The 18833-nt window shown below is 49.7% G+C and overlaps 1 protein-coding gene across 1 annotated transcript in view; it reads left to right on the top strand.

Moving 5' to 3' along the window:
• The first annotated feature begins 5760 nt into the window (after nt 1–5760).
• SEC24D (SEC24 homolog D, COPII coat complex component) overlaps nt 5761–18833 on the top strand; it is a 66704-nt gene continuing 53631 nt past the window's right edge. Inside the window, exons 1-4 of the mRNA XM_081137529.1 lie at nt 5761–5913; nt 7735–7893; nt 15048–15174; nt 17542–17690. Coding sequence (XP_080993655.1) covers nt 7776–7893; nt 15048–15174; nt 17542–17690 — 394 coding nt within the window. The 5' untranslated portion in view covers nt 5761–5913; nt 7735–7775. The remainder of the gene's footprint in view (nt 5914–7734; nt 7894–15047; nt 15175–17541; nt 17691–18833) is intronic.

The following is an 18833-nucleotide window of genomic DNA, read 5'->3' as shown; positions in this document are numbered from 1 at the left end:
ATTCCCGCCCGCTCTTCCTCCCCCACAGGCACGTGTCTCCTAGACTCTAAGGGACCCGGCGCCTGCAACCAGGGCAGCGGCGGGCAGCGGCAGGTGGTCCCAGGCTAGCCCCGCCCCCCGTCTCCAAGGCCCCTCCCCCGGCTTCCCAGCGGGCCGAGCCGCCCGGGGCTCTCCTGGCGCTGCGTCCGCGCAGGCCCTTCCTTGTCTCCCGTCCTAAGTGCCCGTTGGAAGCGGCCCGTAAATTCTTACTTGCTTTGCTGTACTTGTCCCTGGACTGAAATCTTCCCTTCAAGAAGGCAAGAACCCAGGTCTCTGGTCTCCCTGGTAACCTCCGCACCACATCAGCTCTTCAAGTCATTCCGTCACCCTGCGCCATTTTCAATCCATCCCCTTTACCGGTTTCTCCGGGGACTCACAGCCCCCATTTCACAGCATCTCGGTGGCTGTCAGACCAGCACTGAACCCGCGAGGCACCAGGTGAGGACACTGTCGACCCAGACGCCGGGGAGCTCAGCACCCGGGCGTCCGGGCGTCGGCGGCCTCCCCGCCTGGAGGCCGCGCACAGCTGGCTGGGCCCGCGTGGCTGCTGGCGGCCCGCGGGCCGGTGCAGGAGGCGGAGGCGACCCGGGGCCAGCACCCGTGGGTGCTGGGTTCCCCGAGTAAGGGGACTCCCGCGAGGCTGCCTGCGGGGGCGGGACAGGGGCCGCCGAGCCCCCACGGCCCTGGCGCCCACGCGGAGGCCTGACGAGCTCAGGCACACGCCTCAGGGTGCGGCCTGCAAAGGGTCCCCCGGGGAACCGCGGGCGGAACCCATGTTCCCAGGTCAGGGGCCCCAGGGGACCCTCAGCCTGTAGGTCCCGGTCAGGGTCAGCGAGGTCACCTCCTCGCCAGGGCCACCTCCTGCGCGGGCGTGTGAGACTCTCCCAAACCTGTGATTACATGACAAAGTGACACTTCAGGAAATGTCCCGGATTACGACGGGGCAGGCGGGCACCAGCTCCGGGCTTCCGTCCCACTAGGGAGCTGAAGTGCGCGTGCTCCCGAGCCGTGCTGCAGACTTCCGCTGCCGATGCTCTGGAGCCCCCCCCCCCCCGGGACTTCCGCTGCCGATGCTCCGGAGCCCCCCCCCGGGACTTCCGCTGCCGGTGCTCCCGAGCCCCCCCCCCCCGGGACTTCCGCTGCCGATGCTCCGGAGCCCCCCCCGGGACTTCCGCTGTTAGTGCTCCCGAGCCCCCCCCCCCGGGACTTCCGCTGCCGGTGCTCCCGAACCCCCCCCCCGGGACTTCCGCTGTCGGTGCTCCCGCACCCGCCCGAGACTTCCGCTGTCGGTGCTCCCGTGCCCACCTGAGACTGCCGCTGCCGGGACCTGCCCCATGCTCCCGTGCCCGCTGGGAGACTGCCGCTGCCGGTGCTCCCGTGCCCACCTGAGACTTCCACTGCCGGTGCTCCCGTGCCCACCTGAGACTGCCGCTGCCGGGACCTGCCCCATGCTCCCGTGGCCCCTGTGACCCTCCCACTCCTCACCCTGAATAACTGCCCTGCGCGCGGAGTGTGGGGACGGGACTCAGCAGGCCCCCTGGAGGCAGCATGGGCTCCAGAGGACAGGGCTCCATGCTCCCTGCCACCAACACAGGACCTGCAGGTGGCCGGATGACTCCAGACCTTCTTTTGCCTCCGGGTCTGGACTCAGGTCTTGGATCTATGAGGACAAAGAACGGGGACCTCTGCTTTCTCATTGGGATAGTCACCTTAGGTCCAGGCCAGCAGTTCACGCTCCACTGTGATGAACAATAGGAACATCCTTCAGAAGGGACCTCCAAGACCCGTCAAGACCTGTGGTCAACGCTTGGCCCCGTGGAAAGAAGACTCACCCAACTGTACACACATTTCCTGCGTGTAGTCAGCTCAGCCTTCCCCGTGTTAGTATAGTGCATACACTAATCAGTTTGTCCATGGTAGGTTTACCCTGACCAGTAAAATTTCCAAGTACCTTACTTTTAAAACAGACTGATTTTAAAATAGGATTGTTTTAAGAGGTCCCTCCTCCACCCCAAACCAGTGGCTGAAACTACACAGAGGTTTTTTTTTCTCTTATGTAACAGCTCAGAGGCAGACAGGGGTTCAAGGTCAGGAGGTGGTTCTGGCTCCTAGAGAAGTCCGGGTTCCAGAGCTCTTTTTATTTTATTTCTTGCCATCAGTCCTACAAGACTGGCCTCAGCCAGATGGTGAATTTGGCTTGACAGCCACATCTACATTCCAGCCTGTGGGAAGATGAGAGAATCAGGATGAAAAAAAAGATGAGACAAAGAAGTTGCACCAATAATTTCCACTCTGGTAAGGGAGGGTGGGCTGCAGCCACACACCAGCTAACACTCAGAAGAAGGTGTATTCCAGAAAAAATTAGTCATCTGTGCCACAATTATAATATTCCCTAACCTAAATTTCTAATATTTTATTTCCTACAACAATATAGAACTACATTATTTTTCTAGTTAATCACATAAGTGGATTTGAGGAATTATAGAAAATCAATGATTCTTGTTAATGATCATATATTCAAGCACTGACTTCAAGTAGATTTGTTAGCACCTTTTTACTTCATCCCACCATTGTTTTAGTGAGTTGCCAGGTGCTTTTTATTTCTCAACTCAATCCTAATAGCAAAAAGGGAAATATTTGCAATAGAATATCACATAATAAGCTTTCAATATTATGAAGGGGAGAGTACCTTCCTTATAAGCAGTTTATTACATAGAAATTGTGTTTCATTCACCTCTTAAGTGCCTACTCTCCTGCCTTCTTTCCTTAGATCCAGAAAATCAGTGCAGTGAGAACACTGGGTCACATCTTGTCCATTTCATCAATTGGAAAATCTTCCAAGTTCCCAGGAATAAACTGTAAGGGGTAAGCTATGCATATAGAACTACGGCAGCACAGCAGTCACAGCTCACTTTCCCACCTGCTTTTATAGGAGGTTATATACCCCATGCCATTCCTCCTCAAATCTTAGCCATGACCAAGAAAACCTAAGTAAAACCAAATGATTTAAGGATAAATTTCTGAGTCTAAAATCCCACAGAGACTTTGAAAAATAATGTTTTCTGAACACCGCATTCTTTATGAAGATATGCTGCCTCCCATATAAGTAAAAAATATTTAAAAGTAAGTCAGAACATGCTATTTCTCAATTCAAAACCTGGAAGGACTCCTTTTTTGCCCAGAGTAGAAACCAGACTTTACAATGGCAGAAAGAACCCAACACTGTCTGCCCCTTCTTGACCTTTTTCTTTTTCTCCTTCAGTTTCCCCTTGTTGCCTTGCTGGCTGCCTTCTGCTCCTGGAACATGCCAGAAACCCTCCTTTCTGACATAGGGGCTTTGGGGGGCCCTCCTTTCTGCCTGGAATGCTGTACCCCCAGGGAATCTGCTGGGCTGACTCCGTTGCCTCCTCCTTGATGGCTTTGTTCAAATCTCACCTCTGTGAGGCTGTGTCATTTCAGGTCCCCTGAAAAGCTGGTGGCGATGTGGAATTAGACATACAGGAGTTACTGGGGGACACACCTGTGTAGAATAGAGAGCGAAGGAAGAGGAGCGGGAGAGGCAGGCTTCAGATGCCATGCAGAGCTAACACCTAGGAACAGGGGGGGGGGGGGGGGAGGACTGGCTGGGATGAGCCTTAGGTTGCAGCGCAGCTCTGAGAAAGTCTCAGCCTGGGCACATTTCCCACTGGGTGTCCCAGGTTGGGCAGAAACCCTCTGATGGTAGTGGCCCCACCATGCTTAGTCATTGGCGTTGAGCTGCTGAGAGTGTGTTTGCTCCCAGGTGAAGGCAGTGGCAAGCGCAAAAGCAAGCAGCTGAAGGCTCTGGACCACTTAAACTCTTGGGAGCGGGTTATCTTGAAGGGAGATTTGAGTGGTGCACCTCTGGACCCCACAGAGCTGACCCTAACTACCCCAGGTAATACTACCCACTGCCACTCATCCCTCCCAATCACTGGTGGAACTGTGTGATAGATTAAATTTTAGTTATTTGAAATTTTGATGATAAGGCGTCTTGGGAGAAAAAGTCACAGCCAGTTAATACAGAACAGCAAATCAGAGCAGTATCAAAAGGAAAAAAAATAAGGTGGAAAGACCTTTGGAATTAGAATCGGAAGGTATGTCTTCCAACTAACGCTGAAACTAGTCATTTTCATTTTCTGAACCTCAGTGTATTAATCTAGAAAGTGACTGGGTTGAAACTCAGTCCTTACTGAATATTGAATAGAATGTCCATATCTCTAAAATCTCTACCAGCTTTAAACATTTAGGAATTCAGAACTGCCCCCTGAAACCACAAGTTATCCTGGTGTCCCTGAGCAAGGATGAGAATGAGTTTACAAATTCCAATGTAGTGGTTTTATAGGGACAACAAGCCAAGCAGTTACCACATGGTGTTCCTATTTCCAGGTGACTACCCTCCTGCATTGTGACATAGCTGAGATGTGGCAACTTTATTGCGCTTACAAGCTGTACTGCTTCAGCACAGGCCAGAGCTTCCTAAATGCCATCAATCGTTTTCATCATATTGAGAATATAAGAAACACATTTCAAACAAAATTTTCATTGTGGATTTTTGAATCTGACCAGTGTTGAAGCTGGATGTCGGCGGGCATCACACCTTAGAATCTTACAGAAGGAGAGTGGGATAGGGACCCTTAGACTTCACCACACTGGGACAGCCTGCAATGCCTGCAAAACTCATGTAGCATTTCAGCAGTAGCATCATCCCCATGTACGTGTTTATAGAGGCGTTTCATCAGTAAGGGGGCTTGTCAAGTAGCTTGTATTTTCTTGTAACCCAGAAGAAAATATATTTTGAAAATAAAATACTGCTCTGGTTTTACTTTTGTAAGTTTGGTCAGAGTGGTAGCTATACCAAACTTAGGGGTTGGCTGAAGGCCCTTCTTTTTAGTGGTGGGCAGTGGAGTGAGGGGGAGAGGGAGGGAAAGCAGGCCAGATGGTCCTGAAAAGCTGCGGAGAGGGGCAGTCCCGGTCTCACGTAGGGGACCTTTCTTTCTCAGCCGTCTCGGTAAGTGGCACAGCGAGCTAAGCACCAGGTGTGATCCGTTTTGGGGTGGATCAGCCTTCCTACCTCCCAGCGGGGAACGTGTAGACATCCCCTGGAGGAATACGGATGGGTCTGGCAGCCCAGCTGGAGTGAGGACAGCTCCTCCCGCACTTTTCAGCGGGGACCTCGTTTCCGCCCCTTTCACGCGTCCAGGCTGCCGCCTCTGCAGAGCCCGGCGGGCGGCCTCGGGTCCAGTGCCCGTGCCGGGCTCGCGGGAGCGGCGACCTGGAGGCCGGGGACTGTGCCTGCCCGGAGCGGCGGCGCGGCCCCGTCACAGCTCTCCAGTGACGCGCGGAGCGAGCGAGCCGGGTCCGCAGGCCGGTGCCTTCCCACCGGGCGCCCACCCGCGCCGCCCCGGCTCCGGTCCAGGCGCGCGTGAAGGGTGCCGCAGCCGGCGGCGAGGGTGAACGCGCCCAAACCCACCCCTCCTGCCTGCGGACTCCGGCGGCAGTGCTCGCCCGGCTTAGCAGCGGGCTTCAAGAGCTCCGGCCCGCGGGACGGAAACTAACGGCAGGGAAGGCGAAAATGGAACCGGGAGGACGGCGGGCGGGCGCAGACCCCGCGGGAGGCCGGCCCCGCCCCGGCCCCGCCCCGCCCGGCTCGGCCCCGCCCCTGCCCCGCCCCCCCGGCGTCGGAGCGCGTGCGCGGGAGGAGCGCGGCCCCGGAGGCTGCCGGCGCCGGGAGCGCGGCCGGGAGTTTTGACGTGGCAGTTGCCGGCCGGGCTGAAGTCCGCGCGCCGCGAGCCTGTGAGGAACCCGCCCGGGAAGGCGCGGCAGCAGGCGCGGGCCAGGCGGCTGCGGGAACAGGTCCGGGCGGGACGCCCCCCGCGCGGGGAGGGGGCGCCGCTGGAGTGGGCGCGGGGCGGCCTGGGGCGCGGGCGGGACCTCCGGCTCTGCTCCCGGCCCTGCCTCGCCGTGGGGACCGGGCTGCCGTGGGCGCGGGCGCTTCCCGCCCCACCCCGAGCCCGGGTGCCGAGCGGCTGCTGGGGTCCGCGCGGACCCCCCGGCGCTGCCCGCGCTCCGGGTGCCCTCTCGGAGGAGGGCGCCGGGATGCTCGCGGTGGGAACGTCTGCGGGCCGGGCTCGGGGCGCTGGCGGGGCGGGTCCGTGCAGCCCAAGCGCGGTGGGGCTGAGGGGCCGCTGGGCCGCGCCGTCGGGGTCGCCGACCCGGCGCGCAGGTCGCGAGGCCCCCCCGCGCCGGCCAGGTGGCGCCCCGCGGCCGCCGCGCTGACTCAGGCGCTCCGCTCGGGCGTGAGGAAGTTTGACGTGGCGGCTGGCGCGTGAGGAGGCGATTCCTGCGGGAGCGGCGCGGCGGCGGGACGCCTCCTGTCCCTCAGCGCGGGCGCCCGAGGGGGCGCGGACGCCCCGCTGGTGCGCGGCCGGTCGGCGGAGCCGGCTGCCACGTCTGGCCGCGCGGCGGGGGGGCCGTCGGAGCCGGGCCGGGCCTCTGCCCCCGCCTCCCGGCCGCCCGCAGGACGGTCCCGTCCTTCTATAGAAACTTACAGCGTGAAAACGGAGCCAAAGGAAGATGTAGTTGGGGTCACAGCAGGTATCCCCCATCTTCTACTTCACAAGGTGTCATAAAAAACGGAAGGAAGAGTGTTTTCTACGGGGCAAGAACCCGCGGAGCCGGCGTTTGTGCCGGGGAGGCTGTAGAGGCGTCCTTGGTAGGAGCGAGCTGGGGCCAGAGAGGGCCTTCAGCTTCTTCCAGGACACACAGCTAAGTCACGACTGGCTCCAGCAAACCCCGCTTCTCTTGCCAGCATCCATAGCTTTTTCTGTCTTAAAATTTTTTAAGAATACTCAATTCTGTGAAATGCCTCTTATTTTGTGAAACCTGGAAAATTTTAACAAGTTGACGTTGGTTTCTGAGTAGAATCAGGGTGGGCCTGTTGTGTGTGTGTGTGTGTGAGTGTGTGCCTGCCTAAACACATAGGAAATTGCACTTTTTTCTTAGTTCCTGAAATACATGTGTATATGTTCCTAGAGGTGTGACAGTTAAATTAGAAAGAAAGTCTGTCATCTTTGCCTGAGAAACCACTGACAACTCTCAAAAGGTTGTCGGCTGCCACCTGGCTTAGTCCACTTATGACTCATCGGTCCGTTGTCAACTTCTTTATCTTATGCTGTGTTCCTTGGACTATTGATTTCTCCCTGTCTTAACTGCCTGATTAAAATTACTAGTTAGGATCGCACTATCACAACACAAGGTATGAGACATCTGATTGCAGACCACTGGCAGTTCTGCTGGCCAGTCAGTTGAATGGCACACAGTTGTGCTCTGTGCTGAAACGGAGCCACGGAAACCAAAGGCACAGAAAGAGCAGATACACCTATGGGAGACTCTGAAACAATTTAGTCTTCCAACGAGAAGGTGGTTGGCAGTTCAGATTTCATGCCTGAGAATTTGTCCAGGACCATAGAAGTGAGGTCCTGGGGTTGTGGAGCAATGGCTAGAGCTTTTTATGGGATAATGCTATGAGATAGTGTATATGAAGATGTCTCGTGTACCTGATGATTGTACCTTTCCTCAAACCAGCAGAAACAGCTAACAGTGCTTACCTTACCTTTTCAATGGCATTAAGTGACTCAGCTCCTCTTGCTAACATCATTTTCTCTTCTGTTACAGGGCTCTTTTGTAGAACTATCTCTTGGAATGATATTTTCATAATGAGTCAACAAGGTTATGTGGCGACACCCCCCTATTCTCAGTCTCAGTCTGGGATGGGCCTTTCTGCACCGCATTATGGCCACTATGGGGACCCATCTCACACAGGCGCTCCACCAGGTAAAGTGCATTGTTCTTTCTTGTATATGATGGCTTCTTAGGCTCAGAAGCATGCGATTTCCTAAAAGAGTGGCTTTGGGAGTGTGCAATGGCCATTGTATGATGCAGTGGCTTGAGATTATAGGGTCACTTGGAGAAGGCTCTCCGGGAAGAAGCCTACATCATCAGTTTGGTTATTGCATGGAATAAATGAGTTTGGTTTTTAAACATAGGTTTAACAAAGAAGCTTCCTGAGTGTTTTATTTTAGACTTGCTTTTTTAATCAGTGGTGTGATGTTATTGTAAACACTCAATAAAAAGCAATTTTTATATCTCTCTCTATATATGTATATATACTAAAGTGGATAATATTATAAAATTAGTTTTTATATTGGGAAAATATCATTAGATTTGCAGACTAAAGATTACTCAATGATAATAGCAAGATAAACATGGCCTTGCCTTGAAATTATTACTGAACAATATTGGTTGCTTTGAAATGTTATACCCAGCAGGGAATCTTGGCTTTAGGGGCAAAAGTGGGGGGACAGGAGTAATGGAGTGGGACTACTGTAGCTCTGGTCGCAGTTAACACTATGAAGCCACCTCCCTTCATCAAGGGCTTGCCCTGAGAGACCAGGCTTCAGAGTCAGGAGTGAGGCTAACAACAGCTTTTTTCAGGGCTGATGGTCTCAAATTCCCTGGAAATATTTGTGTAAGACAGTTCTTGGGGCTTCTGAGAGAATGCTGAGGAGTTTGACTCGGACCCTTGGTGGTAATGGGCTGTGTATATATCACTGAATGTCTCTGGGGCTCACGAGGTCTGACTCAGACATGTTGGGTCCAGGCTGTGCTGGGTATGATAGCAGGATACTGAGTGCGGAGTCACTGAGGGGCGAGGATCCCTGCACGGAGGCCCATGGTAGCAACCACACACAGTTTGCTGCAAAAGGAGCCCTGAGACTGAATTTCCTGTGGAAAACCACCCTTATGATTAGTCCACCTCTAATTTTTAAAAACCTCTGTTGAGGCATCCTTGTCTTGTCCAAGACCCATCCTCCCCACAGCATTTATAGTCTTGTCTCTGGATCCTTTAGGAACCGTTAATCCATCTTGCTCAAGTTTCTCTCTATCTAGTGGTTTATTACCCCTCAGGTTTATGTATAATGATAGTTAAATAAATTACTCTTTTTTGAGTGTTCACCAAGTATCAAAAACTGGTCCTAAAAACTTTACATGCATTATCTTATTTAATGTCCATTCAATGCTATGCAGCATCCATGGCATCTACCCATCAGACACCAGTGCTCACCCTCCACTCATCCCTCAGCTGTGGCAACCAAAATCCCTGGTTGCAGCTAAGAAAACTGAGTGTCTGGTATACTGTGACTTGTCCAAGGTCACAGACCTGGTGATGTAGCCAGGATTTGTACCCAGGGCCCTCAAGAGCACAACAGCAAACTCCAGTGCACACCTAAGTGTGACACTTGGCATTACCCTCCTTCTTTCCTCTCTCCACAGCCATCTTCTTAAACAAGTGCTCACTCAGGAACTCTCCACCCTTGCCTCTCAGTCCCTGGTAGCTCAGTGTCCTCGCCACTCCATAGCCTGGGCCTCATCCACTGTTCCCTTCTCCCACCAGGTCATCGGTGGCCTCTGATTCCAGAATGCAGTAGACACTCTTCTATCCACTTTTGAATCTGACACTGCTTATTGCTTTTGTTTGTTCAGAACCTTCTTCTCTTGTGGTTTCAATGACACTATCCTTTGTTATATTTCCTGGTGGCTTTCTGGACATATCTTTCTAAGGAGCCACACTTCTTCTACATGACCATTAAGTGTTGCTGTTTCTCCTTTGTTCTAGCTTTACCCTCTTTCCTTTTGCTCTGTGGGTTTTTCCCTAAACTGTGTCATTCCATGTGAAGAGCTGTTTCTCAGATCTATTTTTTCAGCTCATAGGTCTCTCCTGCACTCCACACCATGCTTTCCGTTGCCCACCCGTTGACATAGGCACATGACACTCATGTCCAAAACAATTCATGATTTTTTTTTTTTATAGAACTCATTTTTTTTCTGGCATTCTATATCTCATTCAGTGGCAGCGTCTTTCATTCTTTCAAATTAGAAACTTTCACTATTAAAAAAAAATCTCTCCCCTTTACCTTCTCCAACCCAATTGGTCTCCCAAAGTCTTCTAGATAATTGTCAACATCTTTCCCACCTGCTTCCTCCTGTCCTGCCACTCTTCCTGTGCAGCCATCCATTCCATTACTAAAATGTCCTCTTAATTATCATCTTCTCCAGTACTGCCTTTCTCCAGATCATCAAGTCCTGGGCTGCAGTGATTTTATACCAAATCCAATTCTGACTTCCTTGGGCTTAAAACCTTTTATGGCTTCCCATTGCCCCTGATTAGATTGTAAGCTCCCTAGGCCTTCATTAGTTTGCCCATTTTCTTTTTTTCAGTTCACCTGCCCCATTCCCATACCTGTCACTCCAGTAACACTAAGCTATTAGTCGTGTGGAGGATGGTTTGCACATGTGCCCTGTCTTGCACTCCATTCTACCAGAAAGCCAGGCTAGGCTACCACCTTGTCCCCAGTAGGGTCTGCCCTCAGGCCCCGTCTTCAGATCGTTCAGGCGTGGTGCCTGCAGGCATTTCTGCCCAGGATCCTTCCTCCAGCTTATTTATGAATCCTCTGCCACTCCTATGTTCTCCTGACACCTGTGCTATTCTGCCATTTCCTGTGCTGCGTGGTAACAGATGAGCCTGGCTCAGAGAGAGCAGTCATTAGCTGTTCATTCAATGAGCAGGAGAGTGACAAGCTGCTGCACTCATCAGCCAAACACTCTGTGTTTACCAGTATTACAAAAATGGACTCTGTTGGGTCAAATTCTTCCAGCTTTAACTCTTTCTCCTGATTCAACTTTTAGGTGGTTACCAAACTGTCAGACTCTGTACATACACCTTTCTGTAAATTGTGGTATTTTTGTTTAATGATTTAGCCTAGCCTTTATTTCTTTGTGCTTAATGACCTTAGAGCTCTTCATCTTTGGGCATCACAGGCCGCCTTTTCTGGTCTTTTGGTGATGCTGTTGGTTTTCTGACAGACACAGACAGCCTGGTTGTGATTTCCAGAAGCATATTTCCCTGTAGATCTGGCAGTGCGACTCTTGGTGTGGTTCCTCTCTATGTGCCTCTCTCTGTGCCTTGTGTAATGCCAGTGCTCTGCATACCTAGTGGAACAGACTTACTGAGTGAATAGTATGCTGTGACGATGTCGTGATGAATACAACACACCTGACCTCAGTCCTGTACACTTTCAAGTGGGACATGCATTCAGTGGGTGGACAGGTGGGGAGGCATCTTGTGGGTGGGGAGGTGACATGTCAGAGGACCTGCGGGAGGGTCAGCCAGGCTGGGATGTCGAGTGGAGCAGTGAGAGGTGCCTGGAGTGGAAATGGGGCCAGCTGAAGGCTTTATTTCGGGTTTATTTTAAGGGCAGTGCATGCCCAAAGCATTTTAAGCTGGGAAGGGGGGTCAGGTCCCGTGTATATTTCAGGAAGAGTTACACTCTGCCTTAGAAGGGGTGGAGGAGGAGCAGCTGGTCGCACTGCTTTCAGGAGCAGCTTTCTCATCCTCAGCACTTTGGAAACTCAGGGCCCCTAATTCTTTGCTGTGGGAGGCTGTGCTGTGCTGTGCATTGTAGGACATTTAGCAGCATCCATGGCATCTACCCATCAGACACCAGTGCTCGCCCTCCACTTATCCCCCAGCTGTGGCAACCAAAATCCCTGGACATTGCCAAATGTCCCTTCAGGGACAATACCACCCCTGGCTGAGGACTGCTTGTCTGGAAGCCAAGAGGCAAGAACTGTGGGCCAGGCTGGGGCTGGAGCTGGGGCTGGTGAGGCCTAAGAAAGGTACACCACCCCGTATAGTGCCTTGGGAGCAGCAGTCATTACAAGTCTGCTTCTGCCTATATCAGGTGAGCTTATCTTTGTTTATTCTAGATACACGTTTTTTTCAGTAATGGTTTTTAATTTTGGCTTTAGTTTGTCAGATCCAGGGCCAAATCCAAGGCATGCTTTTCTGCGATATTTTGGTTGGGTTTCTTTGCTGATAACAGAAACCACTGTCACAGAAGGGATTTGTTAACGGCATTAGGAAACTTTGAGAATATTAGAAGGAGCCAGAGAACCAGGCTTGGCACCCCTGCGGGACCAGTCCATCAGCAGTCACTGCCTGTCTCCCCCAGAACCACATCTCTGCCTGGGCCAGGGCCCCCCAGCAGCCACTGCCTCTTTCCCCTAGAACACATCTCTCTCTGGGCCAGAGCTCCCACAGCAGCCACTGCCTCTCTTCCCCAGAACCACATCTCTGCGTGGGCCAGAGCCCCCAGAGCTATGTGGCTTTGCTGAATTTAGAACACATGGCAACCTAGTTTGTAAGGGAGTTATGGAAAGGCCAGCCAGAGAGGAACTGGAATTGGTAGTGAGCCAGTCTATGGTATCTGTCCCTGTATGAAAGGCCAGTTCATGATTTTGATACTTCCTTTTGGCATAAGTATCTTTGATTCTTTTGCATGGTCTGATTTTCCTTTCCTTTTAAAATTCTCATACTGCTCTATAAAGAACCTGATTTCTCTTATAACTCTGATCACTTTTAAATGCTAGAAGACTGTGTCTTTATAGATAACACTGATACTGCCCTCCCTTTGCCCTGAGGATAAAGTCCAAAAGCACACAGGACTTTGTAGTCTGACCCCAGCCAATCTGGACAACCTCTGCTCTGGCTCTTCTCACGTCTACATGATGCCTAACAAGTCCTGGTCACGCCATGCTATCTCCCGCTTCTGCTCCAGCTCTGCTTCTGCCTGGATCCCCTCTCCTGTCTACATTAAGAAAACTCCTGCTTCTCTTTCAAGATTGCCCTCAGCAGTCCTTCCTCTGAACTTCTCCTAGTTCCCAGAAGAGTTAGGCAGCCTGTGTGCACAGGAGAGAGAACACTCCCATGGCGACTGGCTGTTTGTGTGGGCATCTTCTCTACAAGCTCGTTGCCCACAGGCACTGAGTGTATGCTAAAAAAGAATGAGTCGAGTCACTGCCATGGAGTCAATCTCTAAAATAAAAAGGAAGCAACATTTTAGTAAGATTGGGGTGTGACAGTTCTGCTGAAGTATAAGAGAACTGGGTTTTTTGGTTATGGTTTTGTTTTTAGAAACAAGTTTATTACCATGTGCATAGTACACACACACAGGAGTACCCAGACGTGTGAGTAACTCCACGAACTAGTTTCCAGTTCTCCAGGCACATGTATGAGGGTTGTTGATGAAATTGCTGTTTCCTTCTTTCCTTTTTGAAGACATGAGAATATCTCTGGTTTCTTGTAGTACATGTAATTATTTACTATTTTAGTGTTGTAAATTTTCTACTTTTGTCCCAAATAATGTTTTTAAAGTGAAAATACAAGTGTGCATATAATTATGGTGTGTGTGTGTTATTGAAATATAAATCCTTGAAAAAAGGAGGGAGGGGACCTGGCTGGGGGAGAGAACCCTGGGATTTGTTGGGTGGTTACCTTTATATACCAGGCACTGTTCTGGATGCTCTCAGAACAGCCCTCAGAGACAGGGGACAGTATTGCCATGGCAGTGGTCAAGTCCAGGTTTTAAGTATTTAAGTGTCTTATCAGGGTCACAACTGTTAAATGCTGGGGAGGAACTCAAGCCTGTGTGTGACTGCAAACCTTAGGTTCTCATGAGCTGGGTTTGGGGTTTAGAACTTTATATAAAATTTAATGTTGTAAGAATCATATTTTTGGTTTTGTTCTAGGTATATGAAAAATTGCTAAGTAAAACTGTGACTGTAAAGTTAATGTAAAATTTTTATTAAGTTTGAGGAATCCTGTTTTAGGAGAAGAAACTTGTAAAAGTTTGTGTATTATTCAAGAGTACTGCCCCCTCACTGGCTATATTTCATTCTAGATTACCCATGCATCTGAAAGCACACTCTCAAATGTGCTGTGATGACAATATCAGAAACCCTTCCTAGGCAACTGCAAAGTCTGGGAAAATAAACTTTCTAGAGGGAGGTAAAAGAAGAAAGAAGATGCTGAGTGTGAAATGCCATCATGAGGTCAGATGCAGGCATGTGGCCACTAGGAGGTCTCCAATGGCAGTGCCAGAGCACAGAGCACAGGGTCCTGTCCACATGTGCCGAACAGGCTGCAGCAAAAACAAGCAGGATGGGAGTGGGGAGAGCAAATACAAGACATGTACTTTTTCTTTTTGTCCTTTTAAAAAGCTAGGATGGGGGGGGGGGTCCCCTGTACTCTAGTGTAAGAGGGAAAACTGGTCCTCAAAGACAAATTTCTTGCCCAGTCCACACATCTGCTGGCAAGCCCCATGGTTCTTCTCCCGTGCCACAATTTCCATAGAAGAAAAGAGAAAGATGTCTGAAAACAGGTCTAAAGAGAAACTGTTAATGATCTCTATTTGAGAAGAACTACTTGTAAATGGAAACACAGTCCCGGCCCAGAGCACCTAGCATCACATGTGAGTGACTGAGGACCTGAGCAGTCAGTCCCTCAACTGTTTGTCACCCAGTTGTTTAGGTCCTGGAACAATGATTAACCCAAAAGCTGTGCTCTGGATTTGTATTTGCTGGAGAAACACAGGCTCCTCCCTCTGCTTTTCTCCTGCTATAACTCACATACAGGCATTCTCAAGAGCTTTTTTTTTTTTTTTTTTTCCCCCCAGTTAGAGTCAGGATGCTTTGTGTCTTGTACTGTTTTTTTCCAGATTGATTTTCTGATGTCCATTTTCTGATGTCCAGATTGATTTTCTGATGTCCTTCCATTGTGGTTGGAGCTTTGTGTGATCCTGTGTTCTTGTCAGGGTGCCTCTGCCAGATGCAGAGGTTATTGCTTCTGTTTTAGCTCCTGTTTAGTATGAACATGATTTCTTTCTTTTCTTCTCTCTGTCATTACTGTGGTCAAATGATTGTGCCCAAGCTGGGCACTGATAGGCCTGTGATGGTTAAGAGACAACTAACTAGTCCTAACCCATTTCTTCCCCCTCCCCTCCCAGTTGCATTTCCCACCTGATGTCTTTGTGTCCTGTCTCTGTACTGCTGTCCTCTTCTGAATCTAAATCCATGCCCTTCCCTTGCAGGTATGATGAAGCCAGCAGGGCCTTTGGGGGCTGCACCCGGGGGCATGTTGCCTCAGGGCCCCCCACCTCCTGGGTCCCATCAGTTTGGCCAGAATGGAGCTCATGCCCAGGGTCATCCTCCCCAAAGGTGAGTGAGATGGATTCCAGCCTTCATTTGTATAGAGCACTAGCATTGTCTCACAAGTCCCTTCTAAACTCGTGTGTTTATTGGTCAAAAGTTTGACCTCCTGATCTGGCCACATTCTTGAAAGGATCTACATCTTTTTGCCCTAGGATACAAAGCACTTAGAAAAGTTAGGAGGGGAAAAAACAATGCTAGTTAGAAATATATAAAAATTTCTGTGCCAGTACAGACATTTTACTCTTTGGTTATATTCATCTTATTTTAGAGTTCTGTATCAATCTCTCATTCCACAGATGTCTATGTCCAGTAGTCCCCAGTACAGTTTTAAATTCCCTTGTCTCTGGATTCCTTGATGGAACTGAGTACAGTACGAGCAGGTGCTTGATAAATATTTAAAAATTAAGTCAGATGCAGTGCAGGGTTGAGAGTGGATTTGCTGTCCAGGGAGGGACCCCTGAAAGGCAGGGTGGTAGTGAAAACAACACAGCAAGGAAATCTGGGCCTGTGTTTATAATTAAGGAAGAACACTTTGGAGGCAGCCTCGTGATGCCAAGTCTAAGAGGTATGGATGCTCTCAGCCCTGCATCCCACTTGGGACTGTCCCCTGGGAAGGGACCCATGCCACCTCTGCTGGAAACTTGTTATCCAGTGAGGTGTTGCTGTGAGAAGCTGGTGCCCAGTAGAGTGGGTTTATGTTTGAATTTCTCCAAGGCTTACCCAGAGGCTGCTATTTCTCAGCTTTCTTTCTGAGGTTGGTTAGGCTGCAAGGTTGGGGGGAGGAGGACCTGTGTGAATCTGGACCTTGTTGATGGTGAGTCCATTTAGTCACCTGGTCAAGGAACCTTTAGTCCCTGCTAGTGGGAAAACTTGCTGGAGTTTTAGAATCACAGCGTTAATCCTCTTATAGGGCACTGTGTGGTTGACATTTCCTGACTCTTGTTTGTCCCGATAACCTTTGCCATTGAAGTGGTAGCTGTGAGAGGCAGGTGAAGGTAAATACAGGAAATAGGATGAGTGTGACTGTGGTTTCAGTAAGGATCAGAAGTCAAAGGGCAGACCTGGGTCCTGTCCTGCTGCCCCTGGTGGGGCCCTGAGTGGGGAGCAGAAAGGCTGAGACCCAAAACCTCTTCTGGTTGAAGCATTAATTCCATGTGATGCTGGTGGCACTCCTGGGCCTCTAGGCCTCATTTTCCTCATGTGCAACATGGGGAAATAGAATTCTCCCTCCAGAGGAGCAGGGAGAAGATCTGCAAAAATTTATTGTCATGAATAGCCAAGCATCTCAGATGTTTGTTTTTTATCCCCACCCGAGAATATTTTTTCCATTGCTTTTCAGAGACAGTGGAAGGGGGGAGAGAGAAAGAGGAAGAGAAAGAAGGAGAAAGATCAGTGTGAGAGAGACACATCTATTGGTTGCCTCAAGCACTCGCCCTACCGGGTGGGGGTTGCGCCTGCAACCAAGGTACGTGCCCTTGGCCAGAATCGAACCCAAAACCCTTCAGTCCATGGGCTGACGCTCTAACCACTGAGCCAAACCGGCTAGGGCTCAGATATATATATTTATTTTTACAGAAGAAACGCAAAAATCAAATAGTTGCTTTGAAGTTAAGAGAAGGCTTGGGTCACTGGTGTTAGCCAGGATAGGAATGACCTTTTAGGTTCTGTCCATTTCTTTACCTGAATTAGGTTCCTTGGGAATCAGGGAACCATGGACTCTGCCATCAAACAGACCCGTGTATGGCTGTGAGCTCAGCACATGCCTGGCTCTAAAGTCGGGACATGCTTGCTATCCTAGCTCAGGCAGTGACTTGTGGGCCAGGAACTTTACCTCATGCCTCTCTTTCCTCATCACCCATGTAACAGTGTCAGTGTTGGTGAACATGAGAAGACTTGTGCAGCACGCAGTGCCCAGGCAGGGTTCCATGCGTGGCAGTGGCCGTCAGTGCCATTTCCACTGGTGGAGACATTTTCCTCCGTAGCTTCAGTCCCTACTGGCCCAGGCCAGCCACTCGTGACAGTTTCATTTAGGAATCTGCTCTACCTGTGGTTCCCAGCCAAGCACCCATAGACTTTGCCCCTTCTCTTCCACCATTCTTCAACTTGAACTGTGAATGAAAGACTGGAAATGGGTGAAACATGAAAAGGTCAGGGAAGCCTCATGTTCAACCTAAGCCTCTGTGGTCACGAGGATGTTGCTACACGATTCACTTTGAGCTCACCTCAAGAACATGAAAGACTCAGCATAAATATGTCAGTTCCCTGATGCCCTCTAGATGGGCTCATTTAATTTTACAAGTTATTGATGTTTGTTGTATGCCATGTGTATATGAAACGCTACGATCTTGCTTAACATCCCTCTTTCTCTCTTAGATTTCCAGGTCCTCCACCTGTCAACAGTGGGGCACCCTCCTATGCCCCATATTCACCCGCTACACAGTCATCATATCCAAGTCCTGCGTCCACTTCATCCATCTCCCAGCTGGGCAGCCAGCTCAACACCATGCACATCAGCAGCTATGGTAACCTTGTCACTAGGAGGGCTCTTTGTCCGTTAGGAGCACTGTGAATAAGAAAGGGTTCTTCCTTTTCAAGAGACATAACTCTGGCACAGCATACCCAAGTAGTGTTTGGGACATTCTTATATTATTTATCTGTATAGTGTATGGCTAGAATTATTTTTTCCCTGACCATGCTGCCATGTATTTCAAGGTAATTGAAGGGCCCTCAGAATACCTTACTTTTTTTTAATACTAGAACAATAGAAAACAAAAAATACTGATGTCACAAACATTAGAACAGCAAAATTATTTTAAGAAACATGAGGGTAGTTTTAACCTTGTGTTATGTATTGGGGCCCTAAAATAAGAAATAGAATATTTGTTTCACAGAGCATTTTGATTTTGCATTTAGGTCTTAGGAAGAATTGGCGCTCAGATGCTGCGAGGCAGCAAGGACAGTAACTGGAGAGAAAACAGTGTCCTCAACAGAAATACTGGGTGTTCTGGGGGCCCGAGGACTTTCCTCTGTAATAACAGCACAGTCCGCCATTTATCTCATGAAGAATGTTTCCATTACTTAGCGTTAGCTTTTTAGAATTACCAGTAAAAAAAACCCCTCAGAATATTCCTATCTCTTACTGATTCCAAAATGGGTATAAGTCTCTAATGAAGCAACTCAATTTCACATAATCAGATAAAGGAAAAAATAATCTGGCTTTACAGCTCTTTCCAATATGATTGGAAAACGTGTTAGTGGCCCATCTGTTCTCCCTGGTCACTTCTACCTAGTTCTGAATCCACTTGATCAAGAAAATCACAGGGTGCAAATAACTTATCAACCATATAGGTTACCTTAATAATGCCTGTTACATAATAACATTTTCTTTTATATGACTGTCTAGATTTTGTACCAGATACGATTCCTTAATTAATGGCATATATCAATATAAAGTTAATACAGTTGAGTTAAAATTTATCCTACTAATTTCCTCACTAAAATTATTAATGTTGTCTTTACCTTTTTAAAATTTTCCAGTATAAAATGCCCCAAATAGCATCTGTATCACTTTCTGAGTAAAGGTTTCACCTTGTATCAGAGAAGAAAGTGTCATTTGTAAGGGTGCTTCCTGGCTTCATGTCAGGAAAGTGTCCCCATCGTGTCCT

Source organism: Miniopterus schreibersii (genome assembly GCF_964146895.1).
Source record: "Miniopterus schreibersii genome assembly, chromosome: 4".
NCBI classification, from domain to species: domain Eukaryota; kingdom Metazoa; phylum Chordata; class Mammalia; order Chiroptera; family Miniopteridae; genus Miniopterus; species Miniopterus schreibersii.
This window is presented reverse-complemented; position numbering and strand designations above follow the sequence as displayed.